General features: G+C 36.5%; 1 protein-coding gene and 1 pseudogene across 1 annotated transcript in view; both read left to right on the forward strand.

Moving 5' to 3' along the window:
- The window catches only part of CDC73 (cell division cycle 73), a 114,696-nt gene that overhangs the window by 2,907 nt on the left and 86,399 nt on the right, over window positions 1-25,390 (forward strand). The window contains 8 exon segments of the mRNA XM_035895823.1: window positions 5-52; window positions 1,041-1,110; window positions 2,693-2,755; window positions 2,844-2,896; window positions 4,652-4,740; window positions 7,002-7,218; window positions 20,441-20,539; window positions 21,764-21,842. Coding sequence (XP_035751716.1) covers window positions 5-52; window positions 1,041-1,110; window positions 2,693-2,755; window positions 2,844-2,896; window positions 4,652-4,740; window positions 7,002-7,218; window positions 20,441-20,539; window positions 21,764-21,842 — 718 coding nt within the window.
- LOC104127614 lies at window positions 96-537 on the forward strand (annotated as a pseudogene).

Here is a 25,390-nt window from a genome sequence, read left to right on the forward strand (position 1 = left end):
CCTGCTCAATAATGTGCACCTTTCACATCCTGTTTATGTCCGCCGTGCTGCAGTAAGTAGACCATATAAAATTTTATTTTGTCTTGTTTGTGGTAATGAATATGTGGATAGTTAATTTCAGGGTACAATAGTAGCATTTAAGTGTATGAACTTGGCTGGGGAAAGGGAAAAAGATACGTGACAAAGTGTGTTTGTTTTTAGAAAGAACACCTCTACACAGGGATCAAATGACAGTCCCTATCAAGGTGGAGTATTTTTCTTGACAATTCACTTTCCAACAGATTATCCCTTCAAACCATCAGGTTGCACATACAAGAGTCTGTCACCCAAATCTTAATAATAGTGGCAGCATTTCTGTTCATATTCTATGGTTACAGTTGTCTCCAGCGCTATTTCAAAAGTACTTTTGTCCATTTGTTCTCTGTTGTGCAATCCCAATCTAGATGATCTTTTAGTGCCTGAGATTGCAAGGATCTACAAAACAGAGAAAAGTACAGCAGTATAGCTTTGGAGTGGACTCAGAAGGATGCAATCTAATTAAAGAAATTATTAAATATACTCTATAAATAAAGATAGGGGAACTCTGAAAGAGAAAGTACTTTTGATTTCCATTTGACTGCTTTCTATGAGCTTACACTTCATCTTCCCGTGTGCCACATGGTTACCTGATACAGCAGTGCTGTGTGTTGTACATGCTTGGAAAAATAATATTAAAATACTCTATTTCTGTGTACAACATTGACTCCTGGCAGAGAATTGCGTGTGTTAAAAGCTAGTTCTTAATCTTATTTGCAAGTTTGAAGTGAAGGGGGGAAAAGACTGTCCTCTCTTTCAGTTTTATGGCAGACAACATGTTTCATTTTGTGTAGCTGAACATCTGCTAGGAAGTGGTTGTATTTTTAAGCTTGATAGTTATGCTTTCTTGGGAGGCAGGACGTGTTTCTGTCTTGGTGTGAGTGAGTAGTCTTCAAGAAAAATGAAAAATCTTCGAGACTTTCCAAGGGAATAACAGTTTAATGTCAAGTCTGCTGTCTTTTCAGACTGAAAACATTCCTGTGGTAAGAAGACCTGATAGGAAAGACTTGCTTGCATACCTAAATGGGGAAACATGTGAGTGATGCTTTCTTTTAACTTAGACACATAGTGCTATTTACTGCTTTATATTTGTGGAACAAGTGAGGGTTAGGAGGGGAAAGATGGTTAACGATATTCAGTTTGCAGTCAAACTTCTCAAAGTCAGGGTTTATTTTGTTTTTTAATTTTGTTCTGAACTTTTTTAATAGCATTTAGATAAGAGCTGCATTCCTACACGCCTGTTTAGAAGTGAGACACTTTTTCCTTATTATGAACATCCTTTGGTTAATTGTTATGTGTTAGAATGCTTAGCGTTGTTGTGGTTTAACCCCAGCCTGCAACTAAGCACTGCCCAGCCTCTTGCTTGCTCCCCGCCCCGGTGGGATGGGGGAGAGAATCAGAAGGGTAAAAGTAAAAAAACTCATGGGTAGAGATAAAGACAGGTTAATAGGTAAAGCAAAAGCTGTGTGCCCAAGCAACGCAAACCAAATTCATTCACTCCCTCCCATCAGCAGGCAGGTGTTCAGCCATCTCCAAGAAAGCAGGGCTCTGTCACAATTACTTGTGAAGACAAATGCCATCACTCTGAACATCCTCCCCTTCCTCCTTTTTCCCCTAGCTTTATATGCTGAGCATGACATCATATGGTGTGGAATATTCCTTTGGTCAGTTGGGGTCAGCTGTCCCAGCCTTGTCCCCTCCCAGCTTCTTGTGCACCCCCAGCCTACTTGCTGGTGGGGTGGGGTAAGGAGCAGAAAAGACCTTGACTCTGTGTAAGCCCTGCTCAGCAGTTAACAAAAACATCCCTGCGTTAGCAATGCTGTTTTCAGTACAAATCCAAAACATAGCCCCATACTAGCTATGAAGAAAAGTAACTATCCCAGCCAAAACCAGTAGAGCATTTATATTTTTTTCCTTCTCTAGACTGTGGGAAACTTTCAGTAGCGCATTGATCTTGATGCAATAAGCATGTGGGATAAAATCTTCAGTATAGTAAAATATATCAAATCATTGCTTTGTGAGTCTGGCAGATTTGCCTGGTGTTCCACCATCTTAAATTTTTTGTTAACAATAGTCAGAGAAAAGAGGTTTCTCTGAGTGAAAGATAAATGTGGCTTGCTTTTGTAAGTTGCTTGGTTTTGTAGGTCTTAGAATTTTAAGTATACTGGAATATGAGATTATTTCTGTAATATGAGCAGTAAACCCTTTTTATATGTATTTTAAAGGGACCAGCATGTTGTCTTTATTCCAAAAACTAGACAAACTAGTAGATCTTGATTCCAGGTTATAAAGTAATTATCTTTGTGACTGTTTTTCTTTTGTGTGATATATACAGATCATTGAATCACTGACTAGTTTAGGTTGGACGGGATCACAGGAGGTCATCTGGTTCAATCAGCTTTTCAAAGAATGGGCCGAATGACCCTGAGCAACCTGACCTAACTTTATATTCATTCTTGTTCTGAATTTCTACGGTTCCACTGTTTGACTGCCTTTGCTACCCAATATCTAGTTAGAATTTCCGTTGTTGCAATTTATTCATTGTCCTTCTTCCTTTTATACTTAAATATTTTTGCAAATCTTTTGTACTTAAATGAAATGTTGTGTTTGATTGCAGCAACCTCCTCAAGTATAGACAGAAGTGCTCCCCTTGAAATTGGTCTTCAACGGTCAACTCAAGGTACAGTTTAACTAAAAAGTAACTTTGACGTTTATTTTATGAAAGTCTACTGCAATCCTGCATTTTTAACGTCCTCTTTTTCTTGTAGTTAAAAGAGCAGCAGATGAAATATTAGCAGAAGCGAAGAAACCAAGAATAGAGGTAATGACAGTAACTGTCTTCAATACAAATTGGGGGTGGTGGTAAATGACAGTATTTATCTGTTTTTGTAGCAGTTCAGCTGGGCTACCTATCCTCTGCATGCACACAGTACTTCTGTTAGTGTGGATGTAAACTGGAAGGAGTTAGAATTTAAGCCTCTGATTTAAACTTGGAATTTTAGTTAGTAGATGTATGTTGTAATATGAAAGTGGAAAGCTTGACCACATATCTCTAAGTACTACCTGTTGCATTATAACCTGCCTGCTAAGAGCTATGGGATTGGAATAAAAGTGCTGTTTAATGATTGATTATGGTTATTTGCCAGCCTTGAGTTGGCATTATAACTTAAATGTTAGTCTTAACTCTATCAATGGATACTTATTTGGTTTACCTGCTATTTTAGTCTCTTTATAGCAGTACATGAAACTGTCCCTGTGGTTACTATTTTCTGAAGCTGTGGCTTAGGTAATTAATTTAACAGTGTATTTTCACAAGTACACCTTGAATAAAAGCAATACGTCTAGCTATTACACACATTGTATTACTTAACTCTGCCTGGTTTTAAAAACTTACTGTTGTTCTTGATTTATTTTTTTTTTTTAAATATGTTCATCCAGTTGTCTTCTCTGTGAGTTGTTATAAATCTGGCTGTATGTATTTTCAGAGTACTGAGGCTTTAGATTTCTTCTTAGAAGAAGAGTTATCAAAATATATAAATTCCCTTATTCCAGAACTGGATTTGAACATTGTTTGTGCTTAGCTATAACTGCATAAGAATTGTAAAAACTTTATGCGTTCTTAATGGCACATGAGCATATAAATTTTTGTTCTACATTACCCAATGTGGTTGTGATGGCAGTATGTTTTGAAACTATAGATTTTCACCCTTATGATTTGGAGAACCAAGAATTCTGCAGAGGAGCCTAACGAGCTTATGGCCATCTTCTGTTTGTTTCATTGCTGTTCCAGCAGCTCAGAGTTTGTAAAGTCTGTCTTAAGTTATTCAGAGATTGTCTCAGTGTAAAGATTCCATGTCCCTTCTAATACATGGGCATGACTGGTTTTGCTCTGCTTCAGCCTTTCCAAGCAGCCTTTTAGCAGTAGGACAGGCTTGATGCTGATTTAAGTTTTGTGGGGAAGTAAGACAGATTGAACACAAGTGGTACCAGCATTAAGAAGCTGAAAAGATGGCATAAAATTACATCTCTCTGCTGGTTTCTCAAATTACACGTCTGTCTCAAACTTGGCTTGAGTAACTAGAGACTTCCTTACTCTTGACTTGTTTTTATATTTACTAGTAATGCCATTTATAAAAGTTCTGTGTCAAGATATAACAGTTCTGAGCAGTTCTTTTCTTTAAAAATGACACTGATTAAATATCTGGGCAAATTTGAGTGACTGATTAATTTACCTTATGTATGTATGTGTGTATATGTATTGTCCATCTCAATGTGTGCATTGTTTGCCAGCTTCAAGTTTTCTGACTTATTTTTCTATTGTTCTGAATTATTGTCTGAGCAATGCTCTTTGAGGGAATGGTAGTTTCCTTTTCATTATTCTAATTATACACTGTGGTTCTTAAGAGGAAATTTCTAATAGCTGTACAGTTAACACTAATGCACAGTTCAAAAAAACTTGGAAATAAAGATTATTTTTGCAAATATAAAAAAAAGTCTGAACAGCTTTAATTCTAATAGTATTAAAGAAAATGCACAAAAAAGAAACATTACAATTAAACACTACTGTTACTGCTAGGATGAAGAGTGTGTGCGTCTTGACAAGGAGCGGTTGGCAGCTCGGTTGGAAGGACATAAAGAAGGTATCGTGCAAACGGAGCAGATCAGGTAGGAATACTTCTTTTTCTTATGGCTAATGCTTAATTAAAGGACTGATAGCAATTCTTGTGCTATTCAAGACACCCAGTTTTACTTTTGTCCAACAGCTCTCAGTGGAAGTCTCCCTCCCTTAGGTACTATCATCAGTAATGCTTGAGGAGGCAGAACTTCGTGCCTGGTCAGACTCCTGTTCTTGAGCAGAAGTTCCGATGTCATGGCATGAGATTTGTTTTGTCTTTGAGAAGTGAGCAGACAGTGGTCTCTTCCTCTTGCCAAGTCTGCCGTTTCTGCTTTCTTCTGCCATGGTGTTTATCCAAGCAGTCAAATACAATGAGGAGAACTGCAAGGGGAAGCTGATTCTCCCTCTGTATTTCAAAGAAAAATACCCTGTATTGAGGAATGTTTTGTATGCAAAAGGAGGAAAACATTGTGAGAACAGATCAAAGGGTAACACAACCTCTTGTTTAACTGCCTACAGAGGTGAGCTTCTTGCCTCTGAAGATGCATTAGACTGCCAAAGGATAATGTAGTCATTGCCATAAGTAGTAATCACTATTCAAGTGCTTAAAAACTTGCCTATCACCCTTCCTTTTCTGTTGTATCCATCCCAAATTTTACAGAGAATGACAGCTGGTTTTGAATCTTATACCGTATCTTCCCAAAGCCAGGCAGAAATGAAATTGTTGCAAGACCTTGTTGATGCTTAGATCTTGGGCTTAGTAGAGTACCAGACTCTAGTAGTTCATTTTCAAATACCTGAGTTCAGAAGTCTTAATATTAAGGCAGCTGCTTAATTTCTTTAATGTGTCAGGTCTCATCACATAAAGTGGGAGTTATGATTCCTATAGTTAATGTGTATGAGTGTGAATTAATGTACTACTTGGTCTGCATTGGATTTTGCAAGTAAGTACTTTCACTTGCTAGACCAACTGCATTGTTGACAAGTTTATTTCTTGAGCATAAACAGTACTGTGAATGATTGTCTGCCCTTTACTAGGATTTAAATTTACAAGTTACCCTTGCAACAATTAATATAGCTAAGTGAGGCATTTATAGAATGCATAATTACACCTAACCACATGAATAATACATCTTTTTAATATCTTCTCTCTCTCGCATGTAGGCATACTTAAAAGGAAGCTATAGGGGGGGAAAAAAAAAAGAAATGTAATTGTCATACCTGACTTAAAATCAGGAAGTCTAAGGATCAAAAAGTCAAAAAGTACATTGTTTTGTGTCAACTAATAGCTTGAGTGTATCACAACTTCTGTTCTAGAGTTCTAAGACAATGCTGCAGTGAGGATTACTGAATATTCATTCGTAATTACTTTGTATTCTGTATTTTTTACAGATTCTTAATGCTCAGTGTAAGACTGCCCTTTTAAAAGTGCAAATAACATTTACAGGTTTCATTACAGTGAGTTGGAACTCAGTGCTTGTCAGTGTTGTTACTTTGTTTAACAGCAACACAAAAAAAAATTCTCTTTCCAATAGCTTAGTTGTAAAAGGAGAATACTTCACATACCAGGACTACTTGTATTAATTTTTTTCAGTGTAATCTCCAAAAAAAAAAAATCACGTAAAATTGAATCAGGTATTTGCAGTTAGGATTGTACAATTCAGTCCTTTTTTTTCCTTCAGCTCACCTGCAAAACAGTAGGGCTTACTGTTTGCAACCAAATTCTGTGTTTACCATTAAAAGCAAACAGATAAAGATGTTGTGCTCTTGGACTGAACTGAGCTACCTCAAACACAGATTAATGTGGACAAAGTTACTACCATCTGTTGTTTGTTTGGCCTACATGCTCTGAAAAGGTAACACATCTTCCAAGTGGCCAAGTCCATGCAACAGCACCTCAGCTGAAATTTAGATTAATGCTTTGAAAGCCTCAGAGCAGCCAAAGTTTGATTTACTGGACACAAAATTGTAATCCACTAAAAATAACAGGGAGATGAAATTCAGATGACCTTGTAAATTGAAGCGTTAGTCCTGATGCTTTACATTTGCAGTCTTCTGCATGTTATAGCTGGGATTTTTTGATGTTTTTTGTGCTAATACTGGGATGGTGTATTTTGCCAGAAGTTTGATTCTCGTGCCCAAAACAGCAATGCCAAGCTCATGTAATCTTCAGGTATATGCAAGGTGTCTATTTTATGGTTTATAGCATAGCCATAAACTTTAAGCAGGTTGAAGTTACTTATTCACAAATTATTTCAGAAGAATTGTTTGTGCAATTATTCAGTCTCTTCTGTTACTTTTGCTCATTTAGGTCCTTGTCTGAAGCCATGTCCGTGGAAAAAATTGCTGCTATCAAAGCAAAAATCATGGCAAAGAAAAGATCCACTATCAAAACTGACCTGGATGATGACATAACTGCTCTTAAACAGAGAAGTTTTGTTGATGCTGAAGTGGATGTAACCAGAGATATTGTCAGCAGGGAGAGAGTATGGAGGACAAGAACTACAATCTTACAAAGCACAGGCAAGGTAATGCTCTAGATTCCAAGCTATTTTTATGATCCAAATGACAAACTGCATTTTCTTTTTTCTGTATCTCTATCTTGTTAACTATAGATGACTGGAGGGATTATGCTTAGTGTTCTGGGTAAAGATAGGCTTTGGATGGCTGTTGGCACAGTGACAGAAGAGGTCGTTCTTACCTTATTACAGTAAGCCTAAAAAGTATCTCGAAATACTTGCTTCAGCCATTTAAAAGATACCAAGTAATCGCTTAATTCCTCTTGAACAAAGCTGGCTTGAGTCCTACAATTGGGAGGCTGTGTGAAAGTACCTGTGGGTTTGAAACGGACAAAAGTGGGGAGTAACTGATAGAAGTAGCAACATGTCTACATTGAAAGTCCAAAGGCTGCTAAGCTGTGGAAAACACCAAAGAAAGGAGAGAAAATGCTCAAAAGAACAAACCCAGAAAGTGTTACCATGGGGAGGCTTTTCTGTGTATTCCTGTCATGCTCCTTTAATCTGTCTTTAGCTGCACTTGGTTATGTGCCATTCAAAACATGGTTGCAAGCATAGCTGACAGCTTGCTCTCTTTGGACAGTTAGGCTTTCTTTATTGCAGTGATACTTGGCACTAAATTTCCTAAGGAAGCAGTAAGTCAATTTTTAAAAGATTCCAAATGTCTGTTTTTCCTGTCAAACTGTATCCTTTGCTGTCACTGCTTCTTTAAGTACTGTCACAGGAAAATAATGCTTAGATGTAAATGAAGTCCCAGTTTTCATTTGTCTTATTTTTAACAGTATTTTATGTAGTGCTCATTCTCACAGCCTGGTCTCAGTGGCATTAGTGGTAGAATAATTTCATTCATGAATTATGGGGTAATTACTAGGTATATGGCGCATACCTGCATGCTATGTGCAGAGTGAGTGTTGGTTCTTTAAGTCTGTGAGATTTGTAGCAACCTCACTGCTGAACAGTTGATAAATTGGTTAAAGCCTTTCATGTTTTAGTCATCAGAAGTGTTTGTACTGAAGGAATCTGGGTAGCTTTTCCTCCTTTAGCAAATAATTCATGGCATTCGTATCTTTGTACGTCTTCCAAGGGAAACTTGCAAAGAAGAGTTAAATGCTTTATTGTAGTATCCTTGTAATAGTAGTGAAATGAGGTAGTGATTTTAAGCAAAACCTGACATGGGGAGAAAGACAAGAAATGAGATCAAGTTTGTCCTTGGACTCCAGCATGCAGTTCCTTTGACTAGCCCGATGAATGTAATAGGCGTAATGGCAAATCTTTATTTCTGTTTGTGCAGGATTGCAGGAGCATTGCTGATAGCATGGACAGAAATCATCAAATGTTAATGTTTATATTTTTGTACAAGTAACAGTGAGAGTAAGTAGATGGGGAAACATCACTTGTTATCCAGGGTTGTGACTTATTTTGGAACAGCTCAGGGTTTTTTGTTTGTTTGTAGGCTGTTTGGGAGGGGTTTTTGGTTTGGTTTTGTTTGTTTTTGTTTTGTGTTTTTGTTTTTTTTTTCTTAAGAACCTTTGTGAAGAGACCTTCTCAAAAGTTGTTAGGAAACTCAGCTGTGTTCTCTCAGGTAGATCATTCCTTACATACTTGCCTGTTCATTTAAAGAATTTTGATCAGGGAAGCGTGATACCCCTCTGCAAATGTTTTGATTTTCTGTGTATGATACTTGAATTACTAATGTGCCTGGTAATTCCTTTTATTGTAAATTTTCACTGTCCACTTGGTATATCCACAGTCTCTTGAATCCTCCTAGAATGCTTAAAATCAAAACTGACTTCAACAATAGTTTACATACCATATAGTGCCTGACTTCTTAATATCTGAATTCCTTTAGAACTCCTGAGTGAATGGTGAGCACACACCAAAATGTCAATTTTATTGTTTCTTTCCAAAAATTGCTTCAGTCTGAGGCAGCTCCTCAAGTTCTCTTCTCCACAGAGAAAAACTCCTGTGTGTGAACTTCCCTGGTGTTCTCTGTAGTAAACAAAGATGCAGAGATAGCTTAAGATGCAAAAGGAAAACACTAGGAAGATCAGGCCACAGCAAAAAGAATTTATCATCCTTATCAGCTTCCTGGCAGGTTTCCTCTGTTTTTGATGTGTTTGAAAAAAGTACTGATTCCATCATCAAGGAGTCCTCAAAATACTGTGTAGATGGCAATTATCTTAACTATATTTATGGAGTACTTACTGTTTCTCCTTTTGGACACATTTACTGATTCTGAAGTTTGCTTTTTACTTCAAATAGCCTTTTTTGCTTTATAGAACAGTTCCAGGATTTTTTTTTTTAAAGTCTCCAGTGATGTAGCATTCTTCTTTAACATCTTTTAAAGTTTTCATGATACTTGCATTCTGCCCTTTTAGATGCTGCTTTTTGTTCTTTTTTGATAGCATCTTCATTGTTATGTAGCTCCCCTTGCTGAAATTTAAGGGGTGGATTTTTTTCTTGGCTGTAGGGTGGGTTTTTTTGTTTACAAGAATGTGGAATTTGAGTGCATTGATACTCCTGTTGTAGAATATCCTTCATTGCCATGGTTTAACCCCAGTGGGCAACTAAGCCCCACCCAGCCACTCTCTCACTCGGTGGGATGGGGGAGAGAATTGGAAGAGTAAAAGTGAGGAAACTCATGGGTAGAGATAAAGACAGATTAATAGGTAAAGCAAAAGCTGTGTGCACAAGCAAAGTAAACCAAGGAATTCATTCACTCCGTCCCATCAGCAGGCAGGTGTTCAGCCATCTCCAGGAAAGCAAGGTTCTGTCACAGTTGACTGGGAAGACAAATGCTATCGCTCTGAATGTCCCCTCCTTATTCCCTTCTTCCCCCAGCTTTATATGCTGAGCATGAGGTCATATGGTCTGGAATATTCCTTTGGTCAATTGGGGTCAGCTGTCCTGGCCTTATCCCCTCCCAGCTTCTTGTGCACCCCCAGCCTACTTGCTGGTGGGGTGGGGTGAGAAGCAGAAAAGGCCTTGACTCTGCGTAAGCCCTGCTTAGCAGTAGCAAAAACATCCCTGCGTTAGCAATGCTGTTTTCAGCACAAATCCAAAACATAGCCCCATGCTAGCTACTATGGAAAAAATTCATTCTCTCTGTTAAAACCAGCACAAGCAGCTACCTTTCTAAAGTAGGTACTATGGCCTAAATCAAGAGATGCTTTTCCTTTTGTGGCTACTTTGGCCAATTGCTCCAAGAAACAGTTGCTTATGATAGCTAAAGAATTAATTGCTACATCACTTTCCTTCTTGACACTTATCCAACCTACAAAGTAACTGCAGCCTCTCATAATTACTGTCATCTTTGGAAGTCTCTATACTGTCCTATTCATATTGGCAATGTAGCACTAATGCTTTGATTTGGGACAGGTTATTTGTTTACTGTCATTCACTGGTTGTCATTCATAGTTTATTTGACTCTAAGCTTTTTATAATGCATCACACAGGTACCTTATCTGTACGACCCCCTCTGGTACCCTCTTTTAATCAGATGTTGCATTGATCCCTGTCTTTTTACTGATTTTTTTTTTTTTTTTTTTTTTTTTGAGGTTGCTGCTGTTTGTACAATCAGACATTTTAGTTCACCTGTCCCCTTTTGATTTTAAGATTTCTAGAATTTGCATTTCCTTGCTTATTTTTGTTTTGCTTTAGAACTTTTTGTTGAAGTATTTTTCCATAGTTTTCTGCCTGATTATTATGCAGTTCTAACTTCTTTTGGAAATAGTGTTTGATTTAATTGCTAGTGGATGAGTCATCCTGCAGTGTCTGTTTTAAACATCTGTTGGCCTCCCCCAAGTCTGTAGTGTAGTCTTCTAGATCTTATGAATAATGTGACACTTTTATGTAATCACTTTTCAGAGCCAAATTGCTTCTGTTTAGTCTTAAGTTTTTTCTCCTCTCATAGTAGCTTAATTTTAGATCTATTTGAGGGGATATATTGTTTAAAGCAATCTAATTTCAGGTTTGACTAAAGGCATGCAAAACATTGCTGTTTTGGTGAGTCAACTGACAGTCTAACCAACTAAAAATTTAGTCGGATTTCAAAAGCAATAAAAGTACTTGATGCTAGAACTACTGATTTCCTTTACTATTCTTTTAACAGCCACAGTTGTTGGGGACTTTAAGAAATTAATCTCTTCTGTTTGTCCTCGCTCTTCATGCAGTCCAATTCTCATTCTTGATCTTCACAAACACACAAGAATTGGGTAAGGGAATTGTTATCTTCAGACATGGTACAGCTGAATATTCTGGGGATGAGAAGTAGTACAGGTGTAGGGAGGGAAGTTTAAAGAAGAAAATGTGGAAGTTATTTAATCTGTAGATTGATATTTGGACAAGGTGTCTTGCTGCTCTAAGTGCCTCACTTGGTTTTTGTTTTTTTTGGTGGCCTTATTTGTATAAAGCAGATGTGATAGTTTAGGATGATTACTTGCGTCATGTTAGAAAGGTATCAATGAGTTCTTGATAACATAGTCATGCCATTGACTGTGGAACCTGTTTCTGGAGAGCCTGTTAAGTTTGACAGATTTTTATATATATTAAGACAGTTTGAACTGAAATATTGTCTGGGGAAGATTAGTCAGAATTAATATTGACACTTTTGAAACTGCAAGTCTTAGGGGAAAATACTAGCAAAACACTACTTTGTAACTTCATTATTGAGACACCTTTGTATATAGGACTGGATATCTTCGCTGGTAGCTCAAGTTTTGAACCCACATTTAGAATACTTACCATCATAAGTGTTTGGAGTGTTAACTTTTGAATCACTGCTTTGCAGAGGTTTCAATGATGTTGTGTACATGTTTTTAGATAAATGTCTGGCTTTTTTGTAAAAGAAATCATTGAACACCTAGAAAAACTGTTTGAACTAAAATAGATTACTTCCTTTCATCTCTTTCCTCTAGCTTTCCTTCCTGAATAATCCTTTAATTTTTATAATTTCCTGTAGGAGCAATCTTTTCTGAAGGAAGAACCTCTTCATTCCATCTCTACTGTAAATGTGTTCATGGCTCTTGAATTCTTCCTGCAGGAACAAATTAAAATAGCATAAGCAGGAGTTTCAGCTTTCACAGGTGTATGTGGGGGGCTTATTTTTGTCTGTGACTTTTGTTGTATTTGATTACTATTTTTTTTTTTTTTTTTTTTTTAAATCTTCCAGATTGCTCAGAAATATTTCTTAGATAAGCAAGGTGGTAACTGGGCCAGGTTGAACATACTCTACTTGTGTGTAGAGAAATCTTAAAACTGGAATCTTCGAAATGCACTAGTGAACGCCTTGTGAATTTATAACTTTTTGAAATAAGACCGTGTTCTTAGAAGATCAGAGAGCTCTGAGTATTTCTGATTTTTTTTAAAAAAAAACCAAAAACTTTCATCCTTTTCTTTGTAGGGATGCGCTAGAGGTTATTGCTAAAAGTTTAAATTTTGAGTAGCATTCTTCAGTCATATTTTCTTACAGTTGTGAGTATATTAGAATTACCTTTTGAGTGGACTCTAACCCTATGTACAGGAGAAAAAACATAATCCATCCTATTGAATATATGGGAAGGCATAAAGGTTATACCACATAACCTTTCCAAACTGCTTTCAACTAAGAAGCTGGAACAATTGCTATATGTGCTTCGTGTATGTGAGTCTATATACAGACACAGTTTTATATATCTGTGTACAGCAACTGCATGGGACTTGTCTGGCTGCTGGTTTTGTGGGTTTCTTGGACCCTTAACAGATCTGTAAATTCTTTCTTTACTGTCTTCCTTGAGCCTTGCTTAAGTCTTTTGAAGACATTGCGAGGCAGTAGTTGTTGCGTGACTTGTATGGTGTCTTTATGTTATTGTGCACCTGGATATGTTCCAAGGAAAAGCATTGAAGTAGAACCATGAAAGTTGGAAATGAGAAATCTGAATTTGAGGTAAACATTTTTCTAATGGAATTGGCTGAGTATAAAATTGAAGAATTATCAGATGGGGGCTCCTTATGCAGGTATCTGTTAATAACAGAAAAACTTACTGGAATGTTAAAACTTGATATGGGATCAGAGTTATGTCACACTCGGTCCCTCTAGTTTCATAACCTTTGAATCATGAAATTGTATCTTTTTGTCAATGTAAGATTGTTTCTTTATGTGCGTATTACTTGCTAGGTCTAGGTTGAAATGTTGAAGCAAAGGTCTTATTTCTTACTTGCTGTTGCTTCACCTCTGCAGAATGACCAATTTGATTCTCTCACGATCTGGGTAGTTAATCTTTCCCCTGCTTAATACTTACCAAAAAATTAAGAGACTGTTCTGAATTATGGCTTTTGTATATATATGAAACTTGCCCCCTTTCCTTTCTAACAAAGTAGGAAGTAAGCCTGAATCAAATAAAATGTTTTTCTGCCTTAATCCTGATATTTTTATATTCTCTGTTCTTATGTGAAAGATTTAGACTAGGCTACTCAGCACATATTTTTCTTAAGCTTTGTTTTGAAAGCACAGGAATTTATTTTGTATAACAAGCCATCTGTTTAAATAAACAACTTTTCCGGGTTTTTTTAACATATAATTTTTCAGAATTGATATCTTTAGTTATTGCTGTTGTAATGTACTAATCTGTACTTTTCTTGGAAAAAAAGGTTGATGATGCCCAGTGTGTTGTGTAAAAAAGGACATTAATATGGAAGGGAATGGACTAGCTCTAACTTCATTTTGTAGAGCATGCCTGTGAGTTGTGTGTATTCAGTTCCATAATGTTGATTTTATTTCCCTGCCCGCAGCTTCTGGGTATGTTTGTGTGCATGCTGGTAAGTCCAGAACTGAGTAAGATGACTAGGGTTTATAGCTGACCTAGCTAGAGGGATTAGCACTTTCCTGGTATGTGGCATTTACCTTGGATGTAACCCACAGTTGCAAATTTATCTAATACAGTGTCTTACTCTGAACCATTTCAGAATGTTATTCCTTTGTGGTTTTCTGTATTTCTGTGCTTGAGTATTAAATAGCAGGAATTTTAATTTTCCCCAGATGAATCTCATCTTTATGGTGGTCAATATTTTTAGTTTAGTGTTATCACCTGGAAAATATTACCACTGCAGTTAGTATTTGTATACTCTTATTTTTTAAATTAATGTCTTTTATTTGAATGGGTTAACCCTTTTAACAGTAACTAACGTATTTGAAGTAAATGCTGTGAGTAATCACTTTTCCAGTTCTTGTATTTTTGTTCTGATTTCTTTTTACTAGCAAAGTCGCCTGTGAGGGGATTAATACTACAGTTATTATCACAATTTCAGTAAATTCTTTTATATGATCTTGTAACTGGAAAATATTTAAATTAAAATAATTTCATAGAAAGACTAATACAGTATTTTAATCAATTTTGACAGCTAAAAGGTCTGAGAGTAAAATTTGGGATATTTTAAAAGAAATTATTTGATTGTAAGAGCAATTTTATGTATGGGCTCTAGGTGGCAGAATTGTTCTATGTTCCTGAAATTCACAATAGTTGTGAATTTAATAGCAAAATTGAAAAGGCAAAGGTGTGCCAGGTTAATAGCAACTAGTATCCTCATTAATGCTTTCAAATGGAACAAGCGTATGGTTTTAGAACAGCTGTGCACAAGTGTAATGGCATGGTGTAGCTTAAGTTCTCAAACTCCACTTTACCCTATATTAGCTTCCTTAGTAAAACTGGGAAGACCGTTATATTGCTGCTAGGTGCTAGTTCAGACAGTTAAAGGAAAGATGGGCCTGATTATAAAATTCTATTTATATTGAACAGTAATGCATCTTGTTTTGTAAATAGATAGCTCGTCAGAATAGGTATCTAATTTTTGTAAATCAGCACCTTCTCAGAAAGCTCTGTAGAATAAAGCATTGTGTTTCTTGAGAGAAAATTTAGGTCAGCTATAAAAAACCCCAAAACATTCACTATTCTTAAGCACTGCTTCTATAACTATTACAAAAAATACATTTCCATATGGTGCATTCATAGGAGAAATAAACTCGGATTATGTATGAGGGGGATTTTTGAGCAGATTTTATACTGTGCGATATCTTCAGGGTATTATAGTGTTGCTGCTCTTTCATACTTCTGAATCAGCCTTTGTGCTTTTTAAAATTAAATGTTTTAGTTGTCTTTCCTATACTCTTGCTATAAAAATTTAGTGAAGGTAATATGGAAAAAGTGAGGAGTGGAATTTATTACTGAAAGCAGAGCCCACAAATACACATGGCTAATAGCTATGTTTTCAACTCAGTCTGGTAGACTATAGAAATACATAGGTGAATTTTTTGACTGGAACATAAAGAAATATTATTTAATTCCCAGAGTAACTTTTTGTGAATTGGAGTGTCTGGCTTTTATTTTTTCCCCAGCAGTTAGTGACAAGTTCAGGTTTATTAATGAATTTTTTAAGCTGTCAGATTAGGGAACCTATAAAAAAATGTCATGTACTCTGCTTCAGTTGGTTAGTGATATAAAATCCAGTACTTTATTGTGAGTTTCTTAAACTACTATTGTCTTGAAAGCACAACTAAGGCATGTATTTATTTCGGTGGTTCTCTTTAAAATTCTCTGTGTGGTAGTATGCTTGTTGTATGACTTACTGTAGTGTGGTATGTACAGGTCAAAAGCGTGTGGAGAACAGTTTGAGAGGTACCATGAGCTCTCTGCAAAGATGCCTGTCAGTGCAGTTGAGCATCTTGTGCGCTTTGCGTGTTACTCAAAGGGAAGCAGATGAAAAAAATGGGAGAGGTGCATATGTAAGTAATTCAAAAAGCGCGCTTTACTTCATCACAACTCTGTAATTCAAGAGCGTATTTCTAGCTGTGGCCTTTACCTGAAGTGTTCTTACATAAGGAGAGGAAAGATGCTGGGTCAGAAATTATGGAAATTTTTATGGTCTGAAAAAGCACAGTGCAGAAAATAGCAATAGTTCACGTAGCCATCCTACCAGTGTATTTGCATGCTTGCAGTTGCTTGCGCCTGTCTCTGAATATCAATCTTGCATATGTCCAACCTTTGATTCTGAGGGCAACCTAGCACACAATATAAAATGCAGTGCTTTAGGACTGTCTTTAAATTAGAAAAACAAGTGGGACAGAAGATCACCTTCAATGTTGATGAACAGTTTACAAGTTGAAGATAACAATTCTTAGGCATAGGAGAGTGATGCCTTAAACAAAGGACCCAGATTTAAATATGTGCTCTAAATTTAAAAGTGCAAAATATTTGCTTTGAAACATACAGTTCATTGGTTCATGTTCCATATGAAGAGTTTTTTAATCTCTGCTGTACTTTTATGAGACCACCTGAATACTGTTTATATTTTTCATGTCATGCAGTACATAGGAATTGCTGAAAATGTGTGATGGGGAATATTTCATTTCTGGTACTGCATCTTGCCTTCCAGTCTGTCAGTGGCTGCAAAGGACTTAGTATGCCTGAGCAGATCAAGCAAACATGTAAAGTGTGGTAAGGGGCTTGATTCTTCCTTCTCCAGCCATACTATAAGTTTGGACATTGTTTAGAACATTCTGCAGCTCGTGATCATCCTGGGATGCATGTCCAGCAAGAAATCCTTATTGACAGCTCAAGGGAGAGTTTATTTGAGTTTAGAGGGTTGTTCCTAGGCTCTTCCGTCTCTGCAGTGAAATAATAGAATGTAAAATCTGATTAAAAATTGGTTACAACTCAGCTATGAGAGTTTTGAAGCCCTTTAAGTCATGCTGTGGAACAGTCTATATGCTTCTAGTTTTATATGTTAGATTTAATATTTTATTTTTGTTCAGATGATTGAGATGAAGTATATTTTCTTTACAATTTTTGCCTCAATAATTGTTTTCTATGAAGTTGAAATCAATATTTCTCCTTGATGATCATTATTAGAAAAAATATTTTTTTTTTTCTTTTTCCTAGCCTGATAAAGCTGCAATTGTGACTAGAAGTCTTTGTTAATGAGTGTTAGGGTTATGCCTAGTTACAGAAATTAAATACGAGTTGCAGAATGAAGATGGCAATTTTTCAGAGTAAATTGTGATATATTTAAATGGAAGTATTTTTATTACAGAAGGATTTTTTGTTGTGATGTAAATTCATTAAGTCTTCCCCAGCAGAGCAGGCTGATCTTACTTGCTCTGGTATTTCTCCTCAAACAGCCTGGTGTTAAATTAACACCAGCGATAGTAACTTGACTTGGTGTGTGTTAGTCACTATGTTGGCAAGGGATAGAGTATCTGTGCCAGTAAATTTTGCAAATTTACATACTGTTGCAGGCTTTCCTAAAGACTACGTGTGACTTTTTCTGTAAGATGATTGACTATGTTTATCTGACTATAAGTGCTGTTATTGATCGCCTGTTGGCTACCATTGTTTTCCCTTCCGATTTACGTCTAGTGCATGAGTCTTATTTTTAGAGGCATGAGTGAGGATGGGCAGAAAAATCTATTGTGGTAGGGCTTTATTTAAGAAAATATCAAAAACCTGATTTGGTAGTTGCTGAAACATTTTGCCTCTTTCCCCCCCCCCCCTACCCCAATGTGATGAATTATTACGAGGCATAGACATGGTTGGAATCAACAAAGAGAGCTTTCATGGCAGTAGCAGTACTCTAGGCAGCTAACAACAAGAATCAATGGAATTGTTCTTTTACATACTAAGGATTTTCTTAAGCATCGTTTTTAAAGCGTGTTCAAATTTTCTTAAGACACAGTGCAGAAGAACATTTTCTTTTTTCTGCTCTGCCCCCCAGATCAGAAGTTTTTGGTCATAAAAATGGTGCATTTGGTATTAAATTCGACTAAATCTAGGGCAGAAGCTAGGGGCTGTTAATATTCTGATCTCTGAAGGTACGAACAACGAAAACTTAAGTCTTGCAACTCTGCAGGGCTTTGCAAATCAGTTGGTACCTGCAGTGGACGTCCTGCTCGATCATTTTTCTGTCACAGTAAAGTAATCCCACATCCCCAACCAAGCCAATGAACAGCCAGATGATGATCTTAGTTCCAGTGCTTGTTAAAACGCTGCTGTTTTTTTTTTTTCCCCTCCTTCCAAACAGATATTAGTCGTGGCCTTGGGGGACCTGCACTTTTATGTTGTGGAAAAAAGATGTCAGCAAGAACACTTTGTAATTCCACGCTTATTAGTGACTTCTTTTCAGCAGATGGGAGAAAATCCTGATGTTTTCTTACCTGAAAGAATTGAAAATTTGATCTAGGATATGCAATTTCAGGCTATTGAAATCTGAAATGCTAATGTCTTTGAAAAACTCACAATTTGCAATTTAAGCTTGCTTTAAGAGTATGTTAACTGTAGGTTTTATGAATGAAATACAGATATGAAAACTGGTTGTAGCTTCCTTGTGACTGAAAGACAACTTTGCTTCTACATGGACAATCGCTCGTATAATATTCCTCCTCTTGTTATGCAATTAGTTCCTCCTCCTGAATTTCAGAAGACTGAGTAGCTTGTTGTTTCCAAGAGACAGTATGTGATGAAGCACAGCAATGACAAGAATTGTGATTGATATGCTGCCCAGTCCACAGTTTGGGAGAAATCTCTGAATTTCCAGTAAAAGCATGTAGTTAGACTTATTTTCTGAAGAACAGAGCTGATTTTGAGTATCCTTGTATAGCTGATATGTGCATGGCTCACAGCTCTTTAAAGTTTGGTGTGTGGCTTTTTCTTTCCTCCCCCTCTCCAAGATTTTTCTGACTAAAAAGAACTTCAAATACAGTTTTGTATGAGTTCTTTCAGTCTTTGTGAAAAGAATTGGGTTTGCTTAAGGAATGGCTTTGCTTTTATAAGTGGTTTCTGGTGGTCTTCCAGTTCCTGCCCCTCTGGCTTGGAGCAGGTTGACAACATGCTGACTTGGGGTCAAGTGAACAAGCTTAGACAAGCTTTGCCTTACAGCTCTTTCAAAACTATTTCTACGAAATTCATCCCAGAAGTCTTTTGTTTTGTAATTCATGCATTTGTTTTGTAATGCCAGTGGTGTTAATTAACACCACTTCAGCTTACAATACTCTGGAAGAATCTAAGCATTCCGTGAATACTTTATACTGTTCTGAACCAGTAAAAAAGCCATTTTCCTTAATTGATAAAAGGTTTCTTTTACTGATGAACCATTACTGAAAATTGTCGGTAATGACAGACATTGTGTACACATCTCCATAGCTTAAAATGCCTATTGAGTGGTAATGTAATAAGCATATGCCTTTCAAAAGTTTAATTAGCGTTTACATTTTTCTTTAGAATAAAGCAGTCCTACTAATATTACCTGGAGGAATGTGTTTTAAAGACCTTGATGGATATAATTTGTTCAGTTGTGCCTCAATGACTTGGTTATGTGAAAAAAACCAAACCCACTGTGTGAAGTTATTAGAATTATCCTGATAACTCCTGAATCGAGGATTTGTGAATGTGACATCTGTACTTTCTTCCTCCAATTTAAAATGGAAGGCTCTATTGCTTAAATTACTTGGTGCCAAATGGAGTGAAGTCATAATTCAAAATAAATATTAAAAGAACTGCACCACAATGTGACAGGGTTGTGCCTGTGAACTGTTAACAGCTGGTTGAAGCATGTTCTGCTCTGCTCAAGAGCCTTGATGGAAAGTGCAGGAGGTGGCTGCCTGTCCGCCTTGCCACAGCTGCTCCATGCAGGATCAGGGAAAGCCTCCTGGGGCTCATAAGGACTCTTCTCTAAGAGAAGCTGAGCGTGCTTGGGTGGAGGAAAGCTTCTTGTAGCACAGGGTTAGGCAAACAGGACTGAGCCAGAGACATCCTGTCAGGAGGCCAAAAAGCAAGCAGACAGGCTCTCATTAGTAGATAAGTACATGGGCCTCTGAGATGAGACTTGTCCTGGAAATTTTGGGTGAAAGTTTTTCCTTCTTGCTACAGCACGAAGAGTTTGAAAGGGACATGGTAGGCAAGAGGGGAGAAGGAGATCAGTTCACAAGCTCTTTGTGAAGAGTTTGGTTTAGCTTGTGCTGTAATGAAGCCAGTTAGATTTAGCAAGTTTTGGGTGTTAAAGAATAGGGGGTAGCGATGATGTCTTCAAACTCTGTTTATGTTTGGGTCTGACACAGAAAATAATCAGAAAACATCTATTTACAAAATTGGTACACTGGTTTTGTTTTTCTGTGAAGCACAAGTAAACCAAATGGTGTCTTCTACCTATGGTGTTAGTACGTGAAATGCAGATAGTTGCAAGGTTCATGGGTATCTGATATGTTTTTCAGAACTTTGCCAAGAATATTTTTGCAATTCTTCAATCAGTAAAAGCCAGGGAAGAAGGCCGAGCACCTGAACAAAGACCTGCACCAAATACAGCACCAACGGTAAGAGCAGCACTTTGATGAATATGAAGGCTGTCTTGTCACTATTAAACATGAAATTTGGTTTGGTCTCGTTCCAATGAATGAACAACTTTCAAGCATAACTTCACAGATATTCTTTGACTTAACTTACATTTATTGGTATATAAAGAGTTGAATATATTAGTTTAATTTGTTCAGTATGTTCTTGTTACTTAGAGATTAAACTGCTAGTGCCAGCTTCTGCATCTATCAAACACTAGCGACATCCTGCATCTATGAGACTACTGCCATTTCAAACAAAATGTTTTGCTGTTTTTCTGACAGATAGGGTAGCAAATGTTTAAGAGTCTGGAACATGACTCATGAGTGGGAACAGCTTGAACCAGCTTTCTTTTGCCTGTAATAAATCAGGAGGACAGACTTAGAGCTTTATTGTTTAAGTCTATCTAGGTATTAGACAGGATTTATTTTGTATGGTGATGTTTACTATTGAGTTCTATTAAACCTAATATATTCTTGAACTCAGTAGCAGTTTACTATAAAAGCTAATTAATCATACTTTGATTTGGTTTTGTTGCTACTGCTTTCACAAAGAACTAAATTTAAATAGCAAGATGAATTCCAGCATTTAAATCTTTCGTTTGTGTTGAATTTCATAAATTGTGCATGGGGCTATTCAGATGTCCCATTCAGAATAGTTGTGAATATGTACCTAAGTAGTCCACAAAAAAAAAAATGGAATTGGTATTTAGTGTGCCTCTAGATTGGTGCTTTTTTAAACTTTTTTCCCAGAATGCCTTTTTTCCTCCAATTCTGTTTTTATTCTGTAGGTTTAGCAGAATTTTAGCTTAATCAGGCTAGCAAGGAACACTTTGTATGTGTGGCTGAAGGCTTAATCATGAGTTGTCAGTTGACAGGTTTTTCCCCCGCTAATTCTTGAGATATTACAGAAAGTCAGTGATTTCATATAACTACAGATTTTAGCTAATGTAGTTTGTTAGTGCTACTTTAGTTTTGCCTCAGGTTGTTGTCATTGCTTTCAGTATGTACTTGAAACTCTGTTTCTCTAAGATTGTAAGTGGATGTTGAAGGCAGACATACCAGAATTTTTCAAATGCATTGAAACTCTTACAAAAGTGAACTAAGTTTATACTCTTGAGCAGTTCCATGTTAATACTTTATGAAGTTCAAAAACTATCAAGTATCTTTTAGTATGTCTTACAAATCTTACTTAACTTGTTTTAGGATCCCACCTTACGAAATAAGCAACCTATTCCAGCTGCCTACAACAGATATGATCAAGAAAGATAAAGAAAGAGGGTAAGTTGATTGTACTGCTTCTTCTCAAAGAAAAAAAGAATTGGTAAAGAAAAACAATGAGTTACAACGTTTGGCTTAGGGGATTTTCTGTGCCATTACTTTTCAAACCTAAGAAAAGACCAAAAAAAAGGTACAACTATGCCTAAAGATAAGTTTTCCAAGTTATAAAGTCTAAAAATATTATTTATTAGAAATTATTTCTGTCTCTTAGGAAGCAAACTGAAAGCTTAAACAGAACTTCTGGGGGGGGGACTTAATTATTGGTTTAGGGAAGGTCATATGCAATTAATAAAAAAGCAAAACTGCAAATATGACTGCCAGGTGCATAAAATGAAATAGACTGCCTCTCCTCAAACAATCACAATTGCTTTATAAGTCTCTTTAAATCACAAAACAAACTGGTTACAGCTCCCTTCTGGAGAGGAGATGGAAATAATCTAAAATATTTAAGAGTTCTCATTTATTTTAAAACAGTGTGGAAGGTTGAACTGGAGCGATGATTTGTCTAACTCAGAATTTTTCTTGCTTTTTTTTTTTTTTGTCTTCTGTTTTAGTACCAGTTCTAGTTATTTCATGTTCATGTCTTGCTGTGGTTTTATCTTGCAAATCTTGCGTTTGTTGTGGTTGAATGTTTTTGTAGAGGGCAAGGCAAATTTTGTTACACTTCTGAGTTGCCTCTTCTAGCTCTCAAACAAAACCATTCTCTTTAACGCAGCTTCGTATGGGTGCTTCTAAAGGCTTTCTTTTCTGGCTGCAAGAACTTACATGCTGCTAAATGCCATTTTAAACTGTAGATGAGCAATTCAGCTTGCCTGTTTTAGGGTATTTGGCTTTGTCCAAGTTAGTACCATTTTTGCTCAGGGAAACCGAATAACATTAATATGCTGCATATGTGAATTCTTAGATTTTAGTGGAAGTGTTGTACTGTAGTTGATTGTGTTCAATTTTATATTGAAATGATACCACTTTTGCTATATAAATAAATAAAAAGCAAGAGTATGTTACAGTACTAATTGGATATTCAGTTTTTGTTATAGCTGTAGAAAGAAAAGCATAGAATATAACATCAAGGAGAATTTCATGACCTAAGAAACTTGTGAAGGTTATGTTTTCCATGCACCTCATACTGGATAATGAACGAGAACTTCAGAATCTGACTGTAGCCATCTCTGAAGTTATTTTAAAAAAAAAAAAAAAAAGTTTTGTAAATATGCACTTACATGTTTATGGTTTTTTGTGTGTGTGAAACTTACTATAATTTGGTCAGATACTCTATTACAGCCTCTTGAAGTCTATTCCCTGGTGGCCTCAATATACTTTTATTTCTGTGCAGTGGTTTTTATTTATGACTACTCATTGACAATTGCATGGGGGGTAGGAGAAAAAAGCTTAAAGCAGGGTATTTGCTAGCTTTTTCAACATTGAAAAATAATCTTCAAATAGCATCCATGAAGAATTCATTGTTAGAATAAGAGCCAAGGGAATGTGGGAAAGAAAGGAAGAAAAAAAACCCGAACAAACCACCAAAAAAAACCCAAAACAAAAACCAATCCAACTCTTCCATGAATATTTTTACTAGTACTTCTTCAGTTTGCGTATGATAGTATTTTAAATCTTTGACTCATGTATTTGCCAAGTAGTTTTACGACCATTTCGTACCACTTTCCTTTTACTACCATTTCAGTTTTCTAGGTGTATTTAAAGGAATATGTAGTTTAAGAATAGCACTAGTGTAATACCAAGTTAGATAAGCATAAGCTAGCATTGGAAATACAAATTAGGTGTTCAAAAGAATGCATTTCAAATCCAGGATTGACTTATGAAAGGTACTGATACAGCATTTATGGAAGTTACGTAGAATTGGTAATTAACATCTGGATTTCTTAGGAGAGGATCTAGAGATCTTCAGCTACAAATGCACTTTAGAAAATAACAGATGATCTTATTTACTTCTGAGGTACTCTATTATAAAACTACAAAATTTTAGTCTGACATTCATGGTGCAGGTAGTTTTCAAAAGCCATTATTAGGCATAAATGTTTTCCTATGCCATTCAGCCCTAGTAATGTGATTTGCTTACAACTGAACTATACACATCACTTGCAACCGTATCACAAATTAACTTATTCCTTAAGGGATTTTTAATTGAATTGCCTTCAAAATTAAGTTGTGGTCCCCAAATATTCAGTACAGAAGTGAGATTGCAAGCAGAAATAGTCATCAGTAAAAGTAAAATAAGGCATTTTTTGTTCTTTAAAGACTTTTTTTATAGTCAATCTAGTAAGAACTTGGAATTACATGTGTTTATGGAAAGCTTGCAGTATTGGGGATTTTCGGAAAGTAGTATGAAGGAAAAGAAGGACGATTATTTAAGTTCCAGGTATAATAACTTGCAGTCTTTATACCATTGTATCCCTGTTTGTTAGTAATGATGGGTAACACCTGAGATGAAGTTGAACCCTATAAATTTGTGTGACTCTGAAGGGTTTCCACATCTTACTCTATATGACTGCGTGCATGGTTGGCTAGGATTGCGGAAGGGAGGATTGTGTGATGTGGGTAGCAATGTGCACAGCAGTGATTTTGGCTAAAGACTGAAACAAAGCCAAGAGAGGCAATGTCCCTAAGCTTTTGTCTTTGTCTTTCACCTGCTTGCTCATTCCTCAAAGGTATTGAAACTATAGGAAGGATTCGCAGTAGTCCTTTCCTAGGTGCATCATGATTGCAGCTTATTGTCTGTCTGCAGTTTCATATAATACTATAGTATTCATGAAGATTTGAAGTTTAGGCAGCAAAGAGGTGAACTGTTTTTTCTTTGAATGTTTGTGTGGTTTAATACAGACTTCTTCCATTAACAATCTTGTTCTTAGCATAGATAATTCCAAGCTCGTAGAGCTAAGATAGTAAATTTAGGAATTTTGACACAAGATGCACTAAGTAAACTGCTGAGTTGCAGCCAAATTTCTCTGCTTCTTATGATGGATCATTATTTCTAATGCAGTGTATCGGAATGCCTCTCTGGTTGGCTTCCTTAAAATCTTCATGCCAGCTGGGACAGGCTTTGCTGCTAGAATGGCTTAGATTGCTTTAATAGTAGATGTGAGGAAGGGTGGTAATTGTAAGGTACTATTCTTGAAGAGCAAATAAACAGTTACACCTGCAGTCAATGGAAGTGCTTATGCAGCCCTGAGTCAGTAGTTGGTAGCTTGCTTGCAAATGGGTGTCTTGTTCCTGCAGCTTTGCTTAGGCAGGAGGGAGAAATCTTTCCTTTGACATTCTTAAAGTTCTGTGATACATGCTGTAGGAAATATATTAGAATGTCTCTTGCGGTAGGACTTGTACATCCGAGATATTTCCACATTGGAAGAACATGTTACTTGGCAGCGCAGTCATCATGCTGAACTGTTCAAATGGTTTTGAGGTGAGGAGGTGAATGCCCTGCAATTACTTTCCTTGACTGCTGTTTCCTTCCTGTTGGTTTTGTTTCTTTCATGCTGGCAGTCAGCGATGGTATTGTCTCTTCAAAAACATAGAGCTCTGTTCTGTGCTAAA

This window comes from Egretta garzetta, unplaced genomic scaffold (assembly GCF_000687185.1).
Source record: "Egretta garzetta isolate BGI_Z169 unplaced genomic scaffold, ASM68718v1 scaffold86, whole genome shotgun sequence".
Taxonomy (NCBI): Eukaryota; Metazoa; Chordata; class Aves; order Pelecaniformes; family Ardeidae; genus Egretta; species Egretta garzetta.